This window comes from Diorhabda sublineata, chromosome 1, assembly GCF_026230105.1.
Source record: "Diorhabda sublineata isolate icDioSubl1.1 chromosome 1, icDioSubl1.1, whole genome shotgun sequence".
In the NCBI taxonomy this organism is placed as follows: Eukaryota; Metazoa; Arthropoda; class Insecta; order Coleoptera; family Chrysomelidae; genus Diorhabda; species Diorhabda sublineata.
The window spans coordinates 40247289-40268547 of NC_079474.1; the positions used below are offsets into that span (position 1 = coordinate 40247289).

The window sequence follows — 21259 nt, forward strand, 5'->3', positions numbered from 1 at the left end:
GTTATCCTTTCTAAATATGTAATCCTTTCGGTCACCCTCGCACTAGCCCAGAGGGTTCTCCAGAAATTGACAATTCCTTGGACTCCGCTAGCTTTGAAGGAAGACTCTTTCACAGAGTATTTTTAGATTTTGATTTAATTCCCTCGGTTTATTTATTTTTTTCCACGTAAAAAATTTTTAGCAATCATTTGAAATTCTTTTTCCTTCATATTTACCCAACAACGAAAACAGTTTTCTTTTTGTGGGTATTAAAACAACGGTTTTACATACTGGTCTTAAGACCATTTTCAACACAATGGATTGTCCGAGGTTTACAATAACCATGTCGCGGCGCTACTATCTATAGAAGGATACTTACATCATCAATTACATAGTAACTACTTTTATTCATAACAATTCTTTACTTAAAGAAATAATAATAACCATTATTATTAGGTTCACATAATTTGGTACCGTTAAGATGCATTGCGCATGTGCTTATTATCCAACTTGTATGTACGATTAAAACTAATATATTATTCTTAGATCTACGTAAAATCTTTTTTATACATTATAATCATTTTTTAGTAATTTAATAACTCACAAAATCACAATGAATTTTAACTCGTTAGAGAATTTTCCTGCTAATTATTAGCAATATATAATCAACTTTTCTTTACATTTCTGTACCTATAAGTTCACAATATACTTTTTCATGTTTGACATTTTGACATTCTTAAATACAAAATATACAAAAATTTACACCAAAAACTTCATTGTTTAATACAAGTTTGGTTGTTTTAAAAAATTTTTACTCAATCAACCTATTGCACTGATTATTGAATTCTGATATTTATAGAACAACCAAAACTTCTAACTCCAGTGCGAACGATGTTTGAAATGGTACCCGATTTTGGAGAAATAATTCAGGCTAAAACCAATTCGAATGGTACTAAAGTCGCCTTCACATTGGCAGCTGCAAATCTTGTACCAGATGGAAAATTATATGTTTGGGATATAGAAATAGATACAGTTGCGGTTTATGATTTTAGAAAATATGATTTCTTGGAAAACCCTCCGATTGATAATATTGATAATAAGGAGAAAGAAACTAGAACGGAACACATTTTAGATGATAACTGTAAGAATAGGATTCCAGTGGGATTTTGTTGGGAACAAAATGATTCCAGGCTCTTAATTTGTAGTGCCAGAAAACTTAAGATGTTAGTGCCGAAGAAAGGATTTAATGCAAGATCTAAATCAGGTGAAATAAAATGATATTTTGGAAATTTAACAATTACCATAATTGGACGCTTTTATTTCTAGAAGAAAATAAAAATGTAACAGACGATGATAATATTTTGGTTACGATGTTTGTGTCTCCTGAAAACAATATCAAAATTCACGACATTAAACTGACAGATATTGAAACCAAATTGTTGGCATGCGTTGCTCCTTTCGTTGTGTCTGTTCAAAAATTGAGTATCGTCAGAGATATTATGAATGATTTTATTGGATTGGAAAAATGTGACGACGTCACTGGAAAAGCTATATTGGATTTCAGTTATTACTCATCTTTAGGTAAGTTCTGTAGCTACTAATATAATTTATAGCAACGAAATAGGATAGCTAAAAAGTCTTTTCTGAATCTTACTTAATTTTTTCTTTACAAAAAAAGATGATATTCAAATAGGAGGATTTTCTGGAATATTCCCTTACATTTATGTTTTTAACATTGTCTCCTATTACATCTAACCACTATTTTCAACAATGCCCTAACATTTTTTAACCTGCCATAAAATAACTTCAGTCTTTCTCCTCAAACTAAACGTTTACGTTTTCGATAACATTTCTCCTGTAAGTGAAAGCTTGAGGCTAGGAAACAGGAAAAGTCATTTATAGCCAGATCTGGTGATTACGGTGGATGGTCAAACAATTCGAAGTACAATTCGTGAATCTTAGCCATGGCGATCACCGAAGTAATAGAAGGTATGTCATCCTTATGGAAAAACACTTTCTTTCTCTTCAAATACGGCCGCTTTTTTCTAATATCTCGATTCACTGTATTCAACAATGATGCTTGATACTCTCCTATGGAGATAATCCCATGACTATCCCAAAAAACAGTCGTAATTACTTTCCCGGCCGATGAAACCGTCTTTGCGTTCCTTAAAGCAGGTTTGCTATTTGCAATTCACAATCTTGACAGTTTCTAATTTCAGTAGTGCAGTGGTTGATCCAAATTTCATCTACTGTTATTAATCGATGATATTTCACTTAAAACGCGTAAATAAGTTCTGTGAAGTTTTCATTCAAATGGGGACTGGGTCCAATAAATGTGATCTATGTATATCTGGGCCGTTTTCCAAATAATTTTTAGTTTACATTTCCTTCATTAGAACAACCTAGCGAGCTTTTTTGTGTGGAGCACCATCAGCATCAGTAGTAACTTCTTAAGATGCTAACAGCACTAGTTGGCGAAACTTCTATTGGCAATAGTCATTTTCGATGATGGTCCAATAGCCCAAGAAACATTCACTTGGTGATATTTTCATTGTCTTCTAGTTATTTGTTTAATATTTATGAAATACGAAATTGCCCCTCCCTAAAACAGTTGGCTGGAAACACCCTTGGCATTACTAATTATTTAACATTATTCTATAGGTGATATGGACTCCGCCTTTAAATCTATCAAACTAATCGAGAGTAAGGGAGTATGGAATAGTTTAGCAAAAATGTGCGTAAAAACTAAAAGACTAGATGTTGCCAGTGTTTGTTTGGGTCACGTGGGAAATGCAGGAGCTGCTCGAGCTTTAAGACTTGCTGATGCCGATAATACTTTGGAATTAGAAGCGAAAGTTGCTCTCTTAGCTATTCACTTGAATATGCTGGTAAGAAATAAGTTTGTTTCAAAGACATTCAGAAATTGTCGTTTCTTTAAATTACCTTCGAAGGACCAATTCTTGATTTTATTCTTTCTGAAATGGAAGACTGAATAAATATTGACTTTTTTGTTACACCAAGATTTGTTTGCACTGTTTTTAATTATAGTATAACGATACTGGAGGGTCTGTGCATTTTATGGCGTTATAGAGTCTTATCGTTGAATGGAGAGAAGAAGAATCAGAATTATAAAAAGGAACGTTTCTATCAGAAATAGTTATTAAATAAAAAACAATCTTATTTTAACGGAATTGAATACATTCTGATATTTTTGTCTGAGGTCTTTTGATGCACCACTTTTTTTTAAGAAGATGCGGAAATCCAAGTAACAGATTCCACCAGAAGAGCTGATGGATATGTAGAGCTCCCGTAGCCTACCCGCCATCTTCTGTCATCTCCGTCCAACCAGGAACTATTGTTTTCCGTGTATGTTGTTCCATTTGTTAGGATTGTTGTTGTTTCTTTATAGCTTCGGTAAGTTAGAATCGCGTTCTTGGGCAAAATTTAATTAGAAGCTGTAAATACAATTTGGTTAGGAATTCCATCAATTCTAAGAAGGCACTTGAAAACCACGGAAAAGTTAGTTGAAACTAATAAAAAACCAGTTCTACTGCGGCGTTTCCTTTATTGGAAAATACACTGGAGATCTAAAGACATAAAACATATTTTGATGCTTAGGTTTACGATAATTTACAACAAAGTGATTGGAAACTAAGAAGGCAATTTTACATTCTGGCTTTCAATCGTGCTTGTACGCAAAAAGAGCAAGAGAGCATTTTGTAGGGAATTAAAAAATTTTTTATTATATAATAGTTTCGTTATTCAAATATAATCAAATAAGGTATTTTCTTATTTTAAACTCTTATTTTTTGCTCTGCGCCACCCATTTCCTGGTAAACAATTTTTTTCCTCAAATACTCATTATCATGGAAATGAGTGAAAATTTTGAGCATGTTACAACACTTTTTCAGTCTGAAACGGTTCACAAACGATACCAAAGTCGGTTGGAACACGTTCCTATAATGGTAAATGCTCGGTTGGAACACGTAATCTGTATTGCGCATAATCGTCACTCAGAGAAAGTGTTAGATTGCATAGGGAGAGTAATAAAACAAAAATGACAAAATCAAAGTTACTGAATGCACTGTTTACACCAGCACTACTTCAACACTCACGATTACCTTCAGTCTCTGAAGACGATAACTTGGTTATCGAAACGTGCAACAGACAATGTAATTGTGAGTCATGGTATACTGGTGGAGTAAACAGTGTATTCAGTATGAATATCAACAACGGCTCCAGAAACTTAGTGGTAATGAGTTGTTACGAAGCACTCTCTTGGATTGTCACGCTGAAATAATCATCTGCTATGTACCTGGACACCATTAACTCTATAGCAGAGAGGTTTACTAAAAGTGGGATAAGAGGATTCCGAAGAGGCATTAACAGTGCTACTACCGATGAGATGTTAAAAGTTAAGACCCACGAATCATGTTATATGGTCACACAAAAGTGATTGCAAGATATCTAGAGCGATTTAGTCAAGGATAAATGAAAAGAAAACAAAAAAGATCTACGAAACAATCCAGAAGACCACTAAAGTAATTCCATAAATGGGAAGTGACAACAAACAACTATTGCAAAGAGTCGCCCTGTCTTGACGAAAAAATGAAATCAAATGCTGAACGACACAATAAATTGTCTCAAAACAGAACTAGAAATAGATTCTGATTAGAAATGCTAACAAATAAGCTATAAAAAGATAAAAGATGGGAGGGTTATTAGCTAGTTTCCAAATCGTGGAAAATAAAGGGTAACATAATGAGCCCCAAGCTCACTAGTTAATCACGACCAATCCAGACCGAAGGTGTCCGTACCTAACCTATATGGTATATATACACTGTATATTACCTTGTAGCTATCTATATTGTTTTCGTACTTTTTTCAGTTTGATTATTTATGTTTTTTGTTTGTTCTGTTAATCCTCCATAAGTCATAAAAGTTGAGTATACTGCGGGAATCAATTCTTTTTCTTCTACTCTACTTATATTTCCAAATGTTTCAAGATTCTTCACTATTGTTTCTTAATTTATTTGAATTATATTTGTATTATTCATAGGAAGAAGCAGAACAATTATATATCCAATGTGGTCGATACGATCTTCTAAATAAATTACTTCGTAGCCGTAATAAGCTGGATGCTGCACATGCTGTAGCCGAATCTAACGACAGGATAAACTTGAGAAATACAGAGCATACTTGGGCTAGAATGTTAGAACAATCGGGAGATTTTAAAGAAGCAGCTGCAAGATATGAGCGAGCTAATACACACCTATACGATGTTCCTAGAATGCTTAGCGATCATCCGCAACAGCTGCAGAATTATATGGCGATAACGAAAGATAAGTAAGTTTTGTTGAGTGTTTAATAGAAGTTATTTAAACGCCATGTCATTATTTTGTCGAATGATTGATATTTAATCAACGTTTATTTTTAGAATTTAGAGATTTATTAGTTTTAACAATAAGATATTCATTTTTGTTGTCGAACGCTCTCCATTTTCTTCTGTTTTTGGTTATTTCTGCAGCTTCTTTCCATGTGCGTAGAGAGCTGTCTCTTTTCTTTTGCTTCTTGTTTTATAATTTAGTGTTTGTTTGGTTATGTTTGTTGTTGGTTTCCGTAGGGGAAAATGTATCCATTTCCATTTTCTCTTTACTTTTTCAAAAAAGTTCGCACATAAGTCATAGCTGTTAATTAACAAATGAAATAAAGAAGGCCTGGTCCCATGTTGCAGAAGGCATACAATATTTTACTTGACAACGCATCAATACCACGTGGCGTCGTCCTAATGAGAAAAAGCATGATGTAGAAAATTTATATTTTCAGGACGAGAACCCTCATCTTGCCTTATGTACAATATGAGAGGAACCTATGGTGATATTTTATGCATTAATAATATATATTTGGAATTATAAAGTAATTTATACTCAACACAATCTATAATATTTGAACATCACATTATAAAATGAAAGAACGTCAATCGTCACAATTAATATTTCAATGTATCTTTTTAGACATTGTTCTAAACTTTACTTCTCTAACTTACGAGGATGTATTGATATCAAGTTAGCCTAGACCATAACAACGAACAATAACTTAAAAGTGTCAGTGTAAAGTTTGACGTCAAAAAAGTAAACCAGAGTGAAAATCGAAAAATTGGACTCACGAGCCATCATCAAGTACCTGTATTTAAAAGGGTTAAAAAGTAAGCAAATTTACGAAGATATGCTTAATACCCTTCGTATGCGTCCGTGAAAAATTGGACTGTAAGTTTCAAAAGAGGTAAATTTTCCATTGAAGATGATGACCGATCGGGAAGGCGGCCAGTTTCTGTGTCAGTCCCCGAAAATATCGATGCAGTTCATGACATGATTTTATCAGACCGTCGATTTGGGCTAAAACGCATATCTGAGGCACTGAATATTTCATACGAACGCGTTCATCATATTGTTCACGTAAATTTACACATGAAGAAAATTGCTGCAAAATGGATCCCCAAATATTTGAATGTTGACCAAAAGCGTGCAAGGGTAGAAGCATCGCGTTCGATCTGTGCTCGATTTGAAAACGATGTAGACTTCTTAAACCAAATTTTGACTATTGATGATACTTGGGTACATTTCTACGATCCAGAAACAAAGCACCAATCGATGGAATGGCGACACTCTGGTTCTCCAAGACCTAAGAAGTTTCGTGTCCAAAAATCTGCTGGAAAAGTTCTTGCTTCAGTTTTTTGGGATTGCCATGGAGTAATCATGATTGATTTTTTTGGTAAGGGTAGAACAATAACTGGAAATTAATATTTGACATTATTGACTACTCTACGGGAAAAAATTAAAGAGAAATGACGCGGATAGCTGTCGAAAGGTGTTTTGTTTTTGCAGGACAACGCCCCTGCAAAAAACTCGTGATTTAGGGTTTGAATTACTAGAACACCCCCCTTATTCACCAGATTTGGCTCCGTCCAACTATCATCTCTTTCCTCAACTGAAGAAAAGTTTAAAAGGTCGTAAATTTTTTTCCAACGAGGTAATAAAAGCTGTGGAGGTCTGGTTTGCAGAGCAAGAAGAAACATTTTTTTCCAAAGGTCTAGAGACGTTGCAGGTTTGCACCTAGCTACATGAAAATGTTATCAAATATAGGGCATTCCACTTACAAAAACGTGTAATTACTTTTGGGTCACCTTGTATGTCTTAATAATTTTAGATCGTAGCCGTAGGGATCATAGAAAATAGTGAAATATAATGAGCAGCTGATTATCGAAGGCCTCCTTTTAGAATATAAAAAATTTTACTACATAAAATCGTGATTTTAGGGAAATGTTAAAATGGTGGGGACAGTATATTGAGTCCCAAGGAGACATGGCATTAGCTTTAAAAATATATTCAAATGCTGGTGATATTTACTCTCAAGTAAGAGTTTTGTGTTTTATGGGTAAAGAAACTTTAGCTTCAGAGTTAGCTAGAAGTAATTCAGAAGGTAATTTTTCTCAATTGCAAAAGTTTTGCACTTAGAGCGCATTCCACTAAGCGGTCACGGCGCCTGAAATATTCTTTTGGGCATTCCACATAGCGGTTACGATCGTTGTAGTCTCGGCTAGAAAGTCATATCATGAGGTCATAACTAACGTTCACGATGACCCATGTCAGAAGGTGGAACAAAGCAACGTAGATTGCAACCTCTTGTGAAACACTACCAGATATTTTACTATCGTCTCAGAAGATATTTTGATTTTGAATTCGACAACTTACAAATTATAACATAACCTCTTAAAGCTTTCTCTTTATTTTTTCTGTTTTACCTTACTTAATACTTATTTCAACGCTCAAAACCCTCCACTTGGGTTTATGGTTATAACGCTCAAGACTAAGTGGAACGGCAACGATTGTGGTCGTGAGTGTTTAGTAGAATGCACCCTTAGTACTTTATTATCCATCGGTAATTATTGATAAGTCGGTTATTTATTATTTGTTATTATAGACAAACCAGCTCTTTACCACATGGCGCGATATTACGAAACTGTTGGAAATTACGAAGAAGCAGTCAACATGTTTATAAAAGCCACAGCTTATTGTAACGCTGTACGTCTATGTAAAGAAAATAACATGATTAATGAACTATGGAATTTAAGTGCTACCGTATCTAATAAAGAAAAAATACAAATTGCTAAATATTTCGAGGAACAAGGTGAGGAACATTGTGGGATAATAAAAACATGAAATAAAATATCTTAAAGAGTCATGGTTATTGTTATTCCAAATTATCTGTAGCTGAATAATATATGGTCATTTTTTGATTCTTTGAAAAAAATTCTCTTCAATAATAATTGATTTATTGCAAGGACACTATTATCATTAACTTTTTGTCATTATTTGGATTTCATAATTCCACCAGGGTAGAACTTGTAGTTTGTTGGTAAAAAACTTGTCCATATGGTTTTGGAAGTCTCTTTTATTATCTAATTTTTTTCATCGCGTGAATTTGGATAGACTGAAACAAAAATTATAGTCAGATGGTTCAATATCCTAGTTATAATACGATAGGTGCATCAACACTTTCCAACCAAGCTCAGTAAATTTCTGACAAGTCCTCTTGAATTTCCTTAATCTGGTTACGGAAATGTACAAACCAGTTAGCAGTTAGCAGTTAGCAACCAATGGCACAAATTTCTATGTATTTGTTTGTGATGTGCCCAAACCTTTTCTATATTGAGGAAATTTCTAAATCTATGTATGACCTAACTATTATACATGTATAAATAGATTAACATATATTTCTCTTTTTTACTACTACCTCCCCTATATTTTGCCGGTCTTGTTTGTTTTATAGAAGTTGTTATAATTGGTGCTTAACTCCCTTCGTTATGATGCCAAATGTATACCAAGAAATGTGAAGAGAAATTGCATCTGATTTTGGATATATCTAAGAAAACTTCTAGAAACAATTTTATTTCGTATTTGTAGCTGATTTGGAAAAATCTGCAATATTATACCATAGGGGAGGAATGTTGCATAAAGCTATAGATTTGGCGTTTCAAACAAAGCAGTACGATATCTTGCATGATATTGCTTCAGAGTTGAATGTAAATTCTGATCCAGCGCTAGTTCAGAAGTGTGCTGATTATTTTATTGACAATGAACAATATGATAAAGCAGTTGACTTGTTGGCAATTGTGAAAAAGGTAAATAACAACTTATAATTAGCTCTGTTACTTTTCACTTTTACTTTTAGTACACAGACGCTATAAAATTGTGTATGAAACATAACGTACAATTAACTGAAGATTTAGCAGAAAAACTAACTCCTGCTAAAGATGCAGTAGATGATGATACCAGAGAGACTGTTCTAGAAACTTTGGCTGAAAGTTTGATGGTTCAAGGAAATTATCATTTGGCTACTAAGAAATTTACGCAGGCTGGAGATAAGGTATTAATTCTATTTATTAAATTCAGTTTTATTCTGCATTATTGAATAATAATTCTATGATATCGATATTTGTGTAAAATTATATAGTAAAGTATAATAGTGCATACATACTCTATTTTTATATACGAAAGAAAAATGAAATATCTAATGTAAAACTTCACGGTCAATTTAAATGTTATTACAAAATAATCCAAATATTTCTTATTATTTCTATAAATGTACCTAATACAAATTTTTGGTCTTTTATAACCATAACTGGTACAGAATAATAGAAAAAAGGTTTGGACTGGGCAGAAATCTAGGATTTACAAAATTATTTAAGAAGAGGTGGCGAGTTTTACTTAAGGCTCCAGAAAAATCGAAGGATCAAATATTAAATCCTTTGAAAGAAAGTCTTCGAAGAAAAGTCCTGAGTTTTTTCAGAACATGATAAAAATTATTCTGAAAGAAGTCGAAGAACACCATGGAAACTTTTGAAAGAAACAGAATTTTCTATGGAAAAATTATTCTAGAGAGTCTATTTTAATAGAAAGAATCGATATTATAGTATGGAAAAGAAATTACCAAACGGCTATAACGGAAATGAAAAAACCAAAGAATTATTTAGTTGAAACATGAATCAACGAGTGACTTACACCAGATAATTTTTGGCGTGATGAAACTAATAGAAGTCAAGCTCCTCCAAATAATTTATCTACTGGTTTGATACCACCATCAGGAAAGGGATATAGACCAATAATAGTACACATCGACAGTTTAAATGGTTTTTTCTTAGGTGGTTTCTTCGTTGGACTCACTACCATGAAGACATGTTTTTAAAGTATAGTTTGAACAAATGATAAACCTTCTTCTTCAGAACTGTATAATAGTAATTCTGATTTGGTTTGTAAAAAGTAGCCCTACTTATACTGGAGAGTTTTTATATCAAAATTATTATTTATGAACGTAACATTGTTTGAAAGTTTGAACCTCTACACCACTCCACTTTAACCTTTTTAAATTCTTATGCCCCGCTATGTAACACAAATAAAAAATTTAATTGTTTACCAAGAAAACTTGAATTAAAATAGGTTGTAGTAAGAAATTACCAGATTATTTTTAACGAAAACATATAATGGAAAATTGTAATTCAAATTCCAAATAATTTTAATAGGAATTTCTCTATACTAAGTTATTATTTAAATTTACTCAGATTCTTAACGCTTGCTAAATCAAGATTTTATATTAGGTTCCAATTTGGTTAGCTTCAGTCTCAAGTCTTCATGTCATGTTATATTTCTTTGGAAATATAAAATAATTGAAATAAAGAAATCGGAATCGGAGAAAAAACAATCTAAACAAAGAAAAATTTCTTCTGTTTAAGGAATAAAAAAAAATTATTTAATTTTTGGTTGGCAATAACCTGCTTTGAGAGCTGCGATTCATTCAAAATGCAGTTGTGAAAATCCTCACACGTCAAATGTTTTTTCAATCAAATTCTACAAGGAACATTTTACTGCAGTTTCAAAATGTAATCTGTTGTGGTTTTTTTTATTATGGCTGAACTATCAAGGAAAAAACTTTTTCAATGTTTGAGTTATGTGATTATGAGTAAGTGATACTGACAAGGAATTCTGAAAAGCAATCTAAAAAAATAGGCTACACATTTCTACGAACAGTTTCTTGAAATCGACGTTCTCTTTATTATTGTTCACGAAACTTTCAAGGTCTTGAAGTTGATCAAAACATTTGCTATCAGGTGGAACTATAAGCCGCCGGAGCGACTGATAGTCGACTCGCCTCATTCGTTTCCTAAATATAAAAAGCCTATCTCAAACCTGAATTTCCGTTTGCTTAGGCCGGACATGCAATCGAAAAGCCTAACTGTGTCCGTTTATCCGGACGTCTTCTGTTTTGTTTACAAATATACGAGGACCGTTTTTTGTTCAACCTCCGATAGGGTATAAATAAAAGACAAGTTCATATAAAACAATAATTTTATTACCAAAATATTGGTACACTTACGGTTACTTTTCGACATAATCACCGAAGAGATTGAGACATTTGTCATATCTGTGTACAAGCTTTTCAAAACCCTCTGCAAAGAAAGTTGCCGCTAGGCTAACCGTTCAGTAACAGTAGAGTACAGAACAGAACTTGAAACTTGGTGGTGAATCTGCGGTTTTCTCTAGCCATTCTGTAACAACACCATCACTCATGAAGTTTTCCCCATACACACGACTCATTCTCCGATGGATTTTTACATCACTATGGCTTTTAGCCTGTAGAAAACGAATCACACTTGGCGGGAGCATCAATAATGGCGGACATGTTTACGTGGCTGTAGCACAACGCCGACTGACCCTAAATGTCAACAATAGTAAAGTGTATAGCGAATGCCCGCTTTCTACTGCCCGCGTAGCATCGCTACGGCGCGATCGGAGGTTAAAAAAACGTCCCTCTTATAAACAGAAGAGGCTGAGAAGATTTTGGGTGAGAAATATTTTTAAAAGTGCAATGGGCATACCATAATTTACTCAACGAAAAATGGATAATTCGCCTTGGGATCCACAAACAGCTGATAGCGAATCTATCTGATTTAAGATCATAGTTTCCGAAAAAACCTTAAATGTATTATTGATATTATGATGAAAATTATTTTATTGCTTGTAGACTAATAACAAAATAGTAGAGTATTGTTTAATGAGCATTAATTTCTTACTATAATCATGTGTAATTGTCCTACAATACTCTCTTTCAAGCCATGCTGAATAAATGTATCTCATATTTATAATAAAAAAGAAACTATTACAGGAAAATAAGCTAATAATGCATATTTATTCTTGTCACTTAACTAGTTATATAAATTAAAAAGAAAAAATTTCTTTTGAGATCCTAACGAATCACGAACAGATTTTACTAATTGTTAAGGCCGCTTGACATGATGCAAGTCAACGTGCAATGCAATGCAAGACGCAATATTAGATGAGTTTCTACTCTGATGATATTACGTTTTATTTTCCCGAGGAGTTTTTCAAATGTTCTGTCATCTATTTTCAACTAATTTTTGTATGTTTTCTCGTCTAATTCTATGGCTAAACTCATATTTCTCCTTATTGTATCTAGCCAGGGCCTGGCTTACCACCATCCCCAGAATGCTATTTTCTTTCCTTCAGACTTCAAAAACAAAGCAGCTGCAAATATAATTATTGCCAGTGATGCACTGACCACTTTTTTCTTGTTTACTTCATTTAGCTTTGTTATTTTAATTGTTAAAATGTGCACAAAATATAAAATAAAATTTGAGGTTAGGAAATTGTTTGCTTTTACTTTTGGAATTTTGATTAGTGGCAACCAACCATGGTGCAATGGTAAGAGACTTGCATAAAGTCAAACGACATTGTCTTGAATAATGTCAAGCGGCCTTTACGCCCCTTTTTCTTTTAATTTCAGATACGAGCAATGAAAGCTTTACTCAAATCTGGAGATACTGAGAAAATAATATTTTTTGCTGGTGTGTCTCGTCAAAGAGAAATTTACATTATGGCCGCTAATTATTTGCAGACCATAGATTGGCAAAATCAACCAGATATTCTCAAACATATTATAACATTTTATTCCAAAGGTAAAGCTTTGGATTTATTGGCGAACTTTTATGTTGCGTGTGCTCAGGTGAGTACAAATCCACAACATCCATACATATTTTGGTTAGATGATATTTTCGTTTTTTTTTCGAGTTTCAATAAAAATTTTTATAAACATAAAAATGTTGACGGCCATGATAAAATTTATCGTGACTTCACGTAACTTGTAAACCTCTGACATAGCGTCAGTAAGACACTTTCAAAAACTAATTTTCGATCGGAAGAGACGTAAAAACAAGACAATTTAGCAACAAGAATTTCTAATATAATAGATACAAATACAGTAATTATCATAAATAACTGGTGCTAGCCGATAACACCAATGTCTGCAATAGCTGAAATGATTGTAACAGCCAGGTAGGCATGCAATATAGTGGCTGATTCAATACATATCGTTAACTGACTGTACTTCCCTTGCAAAGTTAGTTTTGGGATGGTGAAAAGTCACTTGTTTTGTCGCTATTGTTCGAATTGACGCCACGTTTTAAAGAAAGTAAATAATCTGCTTATCCGTGAAGATTGACAGGATCTCGAGTAGAGACAGCTTGAGTAAATGGAACCATTCTTTAATATCGTCTTTAGTCCTATTAAATCAGCACAATCATAACTATAATATCAAAGTAGACGAAATACGAAGTGAAGAACATAGTAACATCCTGGAGAAAAAAAAAGCGTAACTGGACACCACAACCAAATCCATGTAATAATGTTGAAGAGCGAGCAGAAGAGAAGATTTTGATCCCATCGACTGATATAGGGGAGTCGTTGGAAGCTCTTTTTGGAATTCCCTTTCTTGTTGGGTACATTTTGGAAGGTACGACTGTGGAGTGGCTGTTAAGTGGAAAGCACCCAGAGTATGGAAAAATAAATTTTGTACAATATTATGGTTCTTTAATATTAAGAGCTCCTATAAGAAGAGTTAAGCTTTCGGATTGTACAAAATCCCCCAAAAAATACTTAAAATTGGGTTTTAATTTATAAGAAACTCAATTAGTGATAATTAAAAATGACTGATAACGAATAGAGATTTACTCACCATAGATTTTATCTTTAACACAGCTTGTTTTAAGATGTTTACTGGTCTTTATTATAACTCAAGAAACGTGGAAAAGGGAAATGGATACCCACTCTTGTAAGTTTTCCACCAGAATTATGCCAACTGATTTCCGTTTCAAAAAAATTGTTGGCACTCGTTCAAATTTCGAATATGATGTGAATTTCAAACAAACGCGAGCATCAAGGGAACCACATCTACAAAAGCTTGTTTATTAGGTTGTCTACCTTTCATAACAAAATAATTAATATCATGGAATATATGGAAACTCCATAAAAACGATTATTTATTTATCTTTTATTTAGTATATCTCCGATTAAGTGCTTATTAAGTTAAATTGAGAATGTATTTATTGTAATAAGGAACTTTTGATCCCCAGAATGAAATAATATAACATATCAAATAATTACGAATAGTGTTTACATTTGGATTCAAATTTAATTTGAAAATTTTTAGGAAATTTTTAGTTAAAAAATAAATCCATCTATATTAATATATCGAATCCAGAGTAAAAAAATCTCTTATATCGCATGAGCTTCTAAAATAATCAATTATTTTACGAGCAACAAAACGTAGTCTGCCAAAAATTACGACATCGTAGGAGTGTTTTTTTCTATTCGTCGAGTTACGAGTGAAAAATAATAATCGATTATTTTCGATTTCTCGAGCAGTATTCGATACTATTATATAACGAAGTATCGCATTTGACAGAATAACAAAAACTGTTTCCAAACGCAACGGCGCGACGTTTGTATGAACTATGTCCTGCACTGCTATCAAAACCACATTTTAATAATAAACACAGTTTTTCCAGCTCTTTATCTTTAAGTGACTGAATCACAGGTTCCAATGTCATTAATAGACGTTTCACAGTGTGGTCAAGTAAAGCTTGCAAGGTAACTTCCGCACAGGTAGAGGTCACTGAAATAAATTCTGGATAACAAATTTTTTTGCAGCTTGAGCTACTTTGTAAGAAGGAAATGTTTCTGGAGCACTCAAACTGATTATGTTATACTGGTTTCGAGATATCTTCGCGTCTACTAAAACCGCTAGAGCGTCTTCAACTCAGTCTTCATTCGAATGCACTATTGGTTCAAAGGGTGCAAACGCCGCACCAAACGAGCGGATATTTTACGCATTTATAATTCTTCAGTCACTATATTCACTCTTTCGAACGCCGATGGACTGTTCTATCTCTCTAACATTGATCCGATGAACGTTCAGTACCATTTGATGAACTTCTTCAATGATAGTTTTGGAGAATATTTGAAGTCGAATCAAGCATAAATTGCATTTGGTCATGGTCACTTTTGCATTCAGCTGCCCAAAATGTTTCGGTCATAAATGATGAGTGCAGCGCAGTGTCTAACTCCTCTTTCATTTGCGTAGGCATATGCCTTTCAAAACAAATATATAATGACAACTCGATATCCATTGCTTCCCATTTTCAAAAAAATCTTTACAACAACTCACTTATACCATTATCAAACAGAAACTAAGTATCTAATATGACTGAAATTTTAGTGAATAAGGCGTAAATATGTTGTCCAACTTATATCAATAATTGCAGACATCTTGCAATGGTTCTTAAGAAACATTCCATTTTTGTTCTTTTCGAGTAATAAAGTCTCAATGTCACCCGATTCTCTTAAAACAACATACGAAAGACATTTGCTTAAACTGTTCATCATATCAGAAAACGTTTTCGTAGGTTTAAGTATGTGACTGAAAATTTATTTCAAATTATTTTGTTATAATCATTATGAATTCACATACATCGATTTAGTTGGATAAATATTTTATGAATTTTGATAAGTGACAAATCCAATCAAAATGTTCATTATGAAATTGCGTAAATGTCATGTCTTGCGTATATTTGATTCAAATGAAAGATATAATCTTTAATATCACATTTATTGAATATTTAGGTCGAAATAGACGAATTTCAAAACTACGAAAAAGCTCTTGGTGCGCTTACAGAAGCTTCTCGATGTTTGCAAAAAATAACAGAACCGCGTGATCCGAAGCAGATACAACGAGCAATGGATATAGTGCAACAAAGACTCGTCTTAGTAAAAAGATTTGTAGATATTCGAAAATTATTCGACAGAGGAGATTCTCAATCTGGTAAGAATTGAAAAACAAAACAAAATACGAGAGCGGTTTGACGGATAGTGAGAAGATAAATAGTAACGCAGTTCGGCTAATTGTTCTGCGATAATAGCAAGCACATTGTCGTTACATAACAAAACCTTTTTTTTTCAATATATGCCATCGTTTTTCTTGATTTCGCCATGGAAATGCCAGTCAATTAATGTGATGTTGACCAGTTATAGGATTACAGTTTAAAAGATGAAAATATTCGTTATAATTTTTTAATGAGAAGGAAATTTTGATTAGTATTAAGCAATCCCGCAATCTACCTTGTAGATAGCTTTTTCATATGTAAAAATTGCATATACATCAGCTAACTAACGTACTTTTATTTAACGATCGATAAGAACAAGATAATAACGGTCCCTTATATTTACCATCCTCCGTATGGCAAGTTTTAAGAGCAGAGAAACTATTGCGAATCATTTCGAGGGATAGAGCTTTTTTTAAAATAGTATGTACCTAACTTTTTCTAAATTCTTTTTTTAATTTTCCCATCAGGCCCCCCGTAAATGCTACTGGCGGCTGTGTACAAAAAACTATTTATATATATTTCCTATAATATCTATATATGAAACAACTTCAGTCTTTTTCAAAATATTTTGATAAAGACTGGAGTTAATTTCTTATCAACCTTTAAAAAATTATGGAAAAAAAACTAATTAGGCTCTACTTAAAAATATGTAGATACTTTGAGAAAGATCGCTCGCCAGACGCTACAGGCAATGTCAGAAGAATTCTTAATGAAATGCGTTTAGAAGGGTAGAGATTAAATTGTATTCAAATATATATCGTAAAATACTAGAGGGGGTCAGTTTCATCAGATAATGAAAACAATTTGAATCCGAAAATATTATCATACCCATTTAATAAGTCAAATCGGTTTTTTAGAAAGCTTAAAGTTTGATTTATAATTTTTAAGAAAACACAAATTTTAAAGGTGATTTTTCGTTCATGAAGGGTCTCATCTCGGTGTTCATGGTCAGTTCTGGTTTAAATTTTCTCCTCACCGTTAGTAACGGTGGAAATTATTTTTTTTTTATCCTGGATTTTGGCGCTTCTAAAGGATGGTGCCCGTGTGCATTGGACACTGTGCACATATAATAGCGGGGGCCCTGTTTCCAACAACGAACACAGTATTAAAACCATAGAGGTAAGGAGAACTCTTACAGAGCTCAACTGTCAAATGTAACCCTCTGAAAGCCAAAAATAGTAGTTCAATAACTTTCCACAACAGCGCTCGTGATCAACACGAACGCGATCCCAATTTAATTATATTGAGAAGAATAATTTTTCACATTTATGGAGATACAAATATTTTTTTCTCTTTTTAATTGTCGACACTTTTTACAAATTTCCGCATTTTGATTCAGTAGCGCCATCTTAAAGTTTCGCTACACTAGACACGTAGAGAGAGTCCTTCTTAACTCTACCCTCAATAATTAAAACCAATCCATATATAAAACTTGGACATATGACATCAGATACACGGCGGAAACAGACAATATAATCACTGTAGAGATCAGCATCTTCCGTCAAACGCCCTCATAATCTTCATTGAACGCATCCACGTATGTTATAAATATACCAGTACTAGGAGAGTTAATTTTCGATAACCCTATAAGATGACACCAATATGCGTGCCACCATTTTGAATAAGACCATGATCCACTGCAAGTTATTCATTTAAAATACTTGACTTGATATTAATGTATAAACATCCACAGTGTAACTTTCTCTTACTACCTGCTAAACTGATTTTCTATCAGTGACAATCATCATTCAAGAATAATTAGCTTCACACAATGATTTCTGATTAACCAAAAGAAGTTATCCACAATGAAAATTACGTTAAATTTAAGTGGGCCATTCAGTATCTGGAAATAAGTAATCGAACGAGATATGCTTACCAACCACCGCAAATATATTTTTTTGCAGATATAAATAATAAATGAACCAGAATGCGTGATAACGAAAATTAACTTTTGGAAAATAATTGAAGCCAAATCAAACAGGCATGCATTTGGTCATGGTCAGATTCATGCCACAATCATTTTAAGAAAATCGTTCCTGGTAGGTACTGAGATATTTTAGACGTATGTGAACGCATCTAAAGTACGTAGCTAATCAGTTTTTAACGTGTATCTCAACATATTTCTACAAGTTATATTCACAAAGTAGGTTCCGTTTGGTTGTATAAAAAAACGTGTGCAGGTCAGAAAAAATATTTTTTATACTGTTAACCTAATTTTCTACATAGCTTCCAAAATCTTGTACCCACTTGACATAAAGTCTCGTCATAGAAGGTTAACCACCCTGGAAAGATTTTGGCTGTAAGAAGAAATGAAAGTCGCTAGAAGTAAATTCCGGGCTGTGAGGATGATCAAACACGTTCCAGCCATATGCACGTAGGAGTTTTTTTTTCCCATATTCACATTGTGAAGTCGGGTATTATCGTCAACAGTAATCCTCGGTGCTTGCTTTATATTGTGCGGTGTATTTTCTTAATGGTCTTGCAGTAAACATGTGAATTGATTGTTTAGCCTCGTGACATAATATCAATTAGCAAAATTCCTTTTCTGCTTCAAGAAATGATGCACATGAGTTTTCGAGCAGGCAAGATTTCTTTATGCTAAACTTTCGTTGAGGCCTCCATTCCTTTGATTGTCGTTCATTTTCTTAGATGTAGCAACATATCGAAATTTCATCCCCAGTTCCATCTGAAAAAGAAAATAATCAACATCTTTATTATAGGATGTCAAAAACCGAAGTGCACTTTCCATCCGTTGTTTTTTGTATTGTTTAGTAAGAGTCCTACGTGAACAAAGTTCTCAAAATTTCAGTTTTCACTAACAATTTCAGACATTGATGATTGTGTGACTTGGGAAAATGTCATAGTAAAAGCACTAATTATAAACTTATTATTTTTGCTCAAGCTTTTCTTCAATTGCTTGAGTCTGCAAATCAGCAACCAAAAACGGACGTCCATATCGTTCTTCATCGTGCACTTCCTCACGTCCTTCATTGAACTGTCTGATCCATATTTTAATCACTGAATCTCTCATAGTATTTTGTCCGGGAGCCTCGCAGATCTGTCAATAAATTTCACTTCGTTTAACTTTCTTTGCATTTAGAAAACGAATCACAAATCTGATTTCACAAGCGACTGCAATTTCAATTAAGGCTACATCACAACTAAACACTATAAAGAACGGCGGCGATTTGAAAATGGCGTATATTTCTTCTGCTCGAGTCAGAGTAACAACCACGCATTGCGATTGCAGCGTTGCCGTTGATATATATAAAAACGAAATTTACATTGCGAATATACCTTGTAGACTACAGTATGAGTTCATGTATAATTTTTTTAGCCTTAACACAATGCCAGCAGCTTCTTATGACCGGCGGAAATGATTTGGAAGTTGCCGTACGAAGAGGTGACATATATTCTACTATGATTCAGCATTTAGTGGCAATAGGTAATTTTGCAGAAGCCAAACAATGCTACGTTGAATTGCGTAAATTATTGGAAAACAGTGGAACAACGTCAATTACATATTACATCAATAAATCAGTTCTAGAAGCATTAGCGAATGGATTAGGGATACCAGTGACTCATCTAGTTCCAAAATTATCTAAAACACATGTTGAATCGGAAAAGGAAAGTGAAGATGTTGAAGAAGTTGTTGAAGAATAAATATTTTTTATTAATAAGCATTCAAAATGTAAATAAGTAGATTTGAATATGTTTCAAACTTTGCTAAGAATCATTAAAGACATATTCCAATTGACGTGACTAATTTATTACGATAACTTAATTTTAAATATTGTAAAACAGTACTAATTAAAAGCATACTTCTAGAAAACTCTAAACGAAGTGAGAAAATAATTTTAGTTTGTAAAAATTCCATTATGACAATTTTTGGAATAACAAAATTGTATTCTCTGACGATGAAGGAAAATCTGGAGGTGGCGGAAAAATACCAAGCCAAAAAAATATTGTCATAAATTTAGTTAACAAATTTAAGGCATTGAAAGCCACTACTGTAGGGGACAAAGTGAAAGGTTGTTCCTTGATCGTGATTCGAGCATAAGAAAATTGCGGTTTGTAGATCAAAACGAAAATATTGCGATTTGCCGAATTAAGAGCTGGGGTGACGAAAATATCAATAGAAACTTAATAGCTGATGAGAGAATTATATCCAAACTACTTTTGTAGAATAAATAGAAGTTGGCATGGAATTTGACTTTATTTCAAATCGACAGGCATAATAATCCAAGCATTTACATACTTCAGTTTCACGAATGTCGGGAGCACATCAAAAAGCCAATTAAGCCACCGTTACTAGCTTTTATGAATACAGCAACATCTTGAACACTTCCAACTTTGATGATGGTGACACACTTAAACTGATGTGTAATGGATTTGACAGCGAAAATAAGAATACAACTCTTATTAGTTTGTATCGCAACTGGCTTTATAAAAAAATTCAATTCCTTAATACCTCTAGTCTAGAGTATCTGGTCTCATTGATGGAGATATTTGGGAAAAGGAAATCATTTTATATCCAGGGACATATATGGATATCTACTCGAGATATAGAACTCTGTAACTTCATTTTGTGAAGCTAAAACAAAACTTTTGGCATAAACGCAATTTGCAAATAAAAATCTCCTTAAACGATATTAGTCAAAAACAAAAATTTTCTGGGCAAAGTTGTAATGTTTTACGGTGGAGCAGTCGAAAAATCTCGTTATGGGATGCAAGAAAAATTTATAGAAAATTGAAACTTCTGTTAAAACAAAGAATTTTTTTCTTTCAACTAGTATAAATAAAATTCGTTTAAAAAAGAATAATTTAGGCTGAAGATAAAATTGAAAATTGAGTTAATACCTATATTGCAGGTACCAATGAAGAGAGTAGATGTTGCAGGAATGAACATTACAAAGAATACCGGAGACAAAGATCGTCGAAACTTTGGCTCAAATATTCAACATTAACATCATCTCTATGTACAAA

At 33.2% G+C, this 21259-nt stretch overlaps 1 protein-coding gene across 1 annotated transcript in view; it reads left to right on the plus strand.

Annotated features, from left to right (window-relative positions):
* The window catches only part of LOC130443926 (intraflagellar transport protein 140 homolog), a 31736-nt gene extending 11800 nt beyond the window's left edge, over positions 1–19936 (plus strand). Inside the window, exons 7-17 of the mRNA XM_056778865.1 lie at positions 839–1243; positions 1306–1560; positions 2644–2870; positions 5042–5328; positions 7298–7461; positions 7963–8169; positions 8946–9163; positions 9214–9408; positions 12841–13059; positions 16014–16212; positions 19611–19936. Coding sequence (XP_056634843.1) covers positions 839–1243; positions 1306–1560; positions 2644–2870; positions 5042–5328; positions 7298–7461; positions 7963–8169; positions 8946–9163; positions 9214–9408; positions 12841–13059; positions 16014–16212; positions 19611–19936 — 2702 coding nt within the window. The remainder of the gene's footprint in view (positions 1–838; positions 1244–1305; positions 1561–2643; positions 2871–5041; positions 5329–7297; positions 7462–7962; positions 8170–8945; positions 9164–9213; positions 9409–12840; positions 13060–16013; positions 16213–19610) is intronic.
* Positions 19937–21259: the final 1323 nt, after the last annotated feature.